Here is a 3013-nt window from a genome sequence, read left to right as displayed (position 1 = left end):
TCTCTGTCTCTCTCTCTCTGTCTCTCTCTCTCTCTGTCTCTCTCTCTCTTTCTCTCTCTCTGTCTCTCTCTTTCTGTCTCTCTGTCTCTTTCTCTCTCTCTGTCTCTCTCTCTCTCTTTCTCTCTCTCTCTCTGTCTCATTCTGTCTCTCTCTCTCTCTCCGTCTCTCTCTCTGTCTCTTTCTCTCTGTCACTTTCTCTCTCTGTCTCTCTCTCTGTCTCTTTCTGTCGCTCTGTCTCTTTCTCTCTCTCTGTCTCTCTCTCTCTCTTTCTCTCTCTCTCTCTGTCTCTTTCTCTCTCTCTCTCTCTACCTTCTCCAGCTGCTGTCCGTCTCTCTGAGCTGCAGCCTGGCTGGCGACTCGTTCCTGAACAAACTTCCTTGGCGTTCCGATTTCCTCGTCGGCGTCGGCTCCCAGGAACACTCGCTCATCGAAGTCTCCCGCCGTCAGCACGTACTCCTCGTACTCCCTATTTATGGCTTTACTGAGGACACAAGCAACGCTCAGGACCGGAAGGGAAACGCAGCGCAAAACGCAGCAGAAAATAATAAAAATAATTATTACAGAACAAAAATGGAGCTTCTGTTTCTTACTTGTTGTCAATAAAGTTCTGAGGATCCAACATTTCAGTGAAAAGCGTTTCGTTTCCTTTCAGGATCTGATGGACAAACACACAGAGAGGAAACAGCATGACGCTGGGTTAGGGTTATTAACGGGTTATTAACTGGTTATTAACTGGTTGTTTCTGGTTATTAGTGATCAGCCTCGACCTGTTTGTGGAACAGTTTGTGGATGTACGGTTTGAAGTAGTGCTGTTTGATGCCTTTGGCCTCCACCACCAGGCCGTCATGCAGCTCACACAGTTTCTCCAAGACGCAGGGCGGAGCCTCGCTCTGGGGGGCGGGGCCGTCCAATCGGAACGAGGGAGGAACACCTGCAGACGCACAGGTAGGAAAACATTCAGTGATCCAGTCTGCACAAAACCATGCATCCATTTTGTTGCATCCTAAGGCTGCTGGGGCCTCCAGCTGTCAGCAGGTGAGGGGCGGGGCCACCCAGACGGGGGGCTGCCGCCGTGCCCTCTGACCTCTGAAGCCGGGGTTGATCAGCTCCTTCCTGTTGGCACACAGCAGGGCGTTGCCGAACACCAGGTCCAGGCAGCAGAGCAGCAGGTGGTACGAGTTCACCAGGTCGTCTCCGATCATCCGGAAGTTTCCTGCAGGGAATCGAATCCTCGCTCAGTTCGGATCGGCACAAAACCATCCAAGAAGAAGAAATCAACTGAACGCAACACAAGAACAAAAACTGATTCAAGTATTTTTTCAGCTAAAGGTCATTTTGTGACCTCATTCTGTGTTTTGGAGCGCAACTATTCACTCTGTTCAGGAATCGCTCCGACACAAATCGATTCAGTTGACAGCTGCAACTCACGAGGATTTGAGTAATCAATTATTCTGACCATTGATCGACTAATTAGATAAAATAATTGACACATACTACAGATTTTTCATTTGACCACTTATACCTTTTTATACAATATTAGAAATGCATAAAAAATGGCAGCTGCACAGTGGATCAGTGGGTAGCACTGTTGCCTTGCAGCAGAAGGTTCTGGGTTCGATTCCCGGCCCGGGTCTTTCTGCATGTTCTCCCTGTGCATGCTGGGTTCTCTCCGGTTCAGTCCAGAAACATGACTGTCAGGTTGATCGGTCTCTAAATTCTCCCTAAGTGTGTGTGGTTGTTAGTCCAGGTGACCTGGACTGGCGACTGGCAACCTGTCCAGGTGACCCCGCCTCCTGTCCAGGTGACCCCGCCACCTGTCCAGGTGACCCCGCCACCTGTCCAGGTGACCCCGCCACCTGTCCAGGTGACCCCGCCTCCTGTCCAGGTGACCCCGCCTCCTGCCCAGGTGACCCCGCCTCCTGCCCAGGTGACTTCGCCTGGACAGGCAAATTGAGGAGTTTTGGGTAAAACACATTTCCTCCAGTCACTAAATTCGTTGGTGATTATTTCAATAACTGATTAATCACGATTAATTGTTTCAGCCCTAATTCAGAATATATATTATAACTGAATAAATGATCATAAAAACATTGTTGTTTCCTGCAGCACAGAATGCAGAGAGCAGGAAACGCGTCTACAGCGACGCAGCAGAAACTGGCGGATCATTTCTGGATACCTTTAGTGTAGACGAACAACGTCCAGCAGAACTTGAACACATCAGTGATGTGACAGGGCAGCCGCCTGCAGGGTTAAAGCAACAAACACTCACAGTGAGGCTGCCAAAATAAAGGCACTGCTTCATAGGCACAGGTTTCACCGTTAAAACCAATGTCATCGCCTCCGTACCTGTGCTTCCTGCTGCGCGGTTGCCGTGGTGCTTCGCATCCCTGGGGATTCACGAACATGTCCCTGAAGATCGGCTCGAACTTACGGAAGATCACCGTGGAAACCTCAAAGTTGCGCTCCAGCCGGTCCATCCGCAGCCTGAAGTCCTGCGACAGGTTGGACATGTCGGCCCATTTCCGCATCTTGGAGAAGAACTGGATGAGGCTGAACAGGGCGACAGCAGCAATGTCCAGTCAGAAAATGGCAAAATACGGAGCAGAAAACATTCGGCTTTGGTCTTGGTGTCTGGACATAAATCATAAATCAGTCGCTGCCAAACTGCGATGGTTTGGTTTCAACGTTTCTGTCATGGCGATTATTATCTGTGAAAAAACGTCAGACAGTACCGACGTTTTTATCATCCGCTGAAAAACTAACCAACCTGCTTCTCATATAACCTGACAAACTCACTGCAGATTCTCCACATGAGAGATCGTCGCTGATTGGCCGGCGGCTGCAGCATTCTTAGGAGAATTTTGATTGGACCAGGTCACTATTTGGTTACTTCAAGGCTAATTTCTTATTATTTTTGAATATTTTCTTATGTTTTCCAATGTTTTGTGATAATTCATAATACATCTATGATAATCACAAACAGTTTTATGATCAATAAAACTGTTGGTTTTAT

General features: G+C 48.5%; 1 protein-coding gene across 2 annotated transcripts in view; it reads right to left on the bottom strand.

Moving 5' to 3' along the window:
• The window catches only part of rbl1 (retinoblastoma-like 1 (p107)), a 17263-nt gene that overhangs the window by 10269 nt on the left and 3981 nt on the right, over positions 1–3013 (bottom strand). For both annotated transcript variants that reach the window (XM_007579216.2, XM_007579217.2), the window contains exons 3-8: positions 2347–2550; positions 2177–2241; positions 1085–1213; positions 768–931; positions 591–655; positions 310–481 (exon numbers count right to left, since the gene is read on the bottom strand). In XM_007579216.2, coding sequence (XP_007579278.1) covers positions 310–481; positions 591–655; positions 768–931; positions 1085–1213; positions 2177–2241; positions 2347–2550 — 799 coding nt within the window. The remainder of the gene's footprint in view (positions 1–309; positions 482–590; positions 656–767; positions 932–1084; positions 1214–2176; positions 2242–2346; positions 2551–3013) is intronic.

Source organism: Poecilia formosa, unplaced genomic scaffold (assembly GCF_000485575.1).
Source record: "Poecilia formosa unplaced genomic scaffold, Poecilia_formosa-5.1.2 Scaffold512, whole genome shotgun sequence".
Lineage (NCBI taxonomy): Eukaryota > Metazoa > Chordata > Actinopteri > Cyprinodontiformes > Poeciliidae > Poecilia > Poecilia formosa.
The sequence above is the reverse complement of the archived record's forward strand: the minus strand, read 5'-3'. Positions and strand labels throughout refer to the sequence as shown.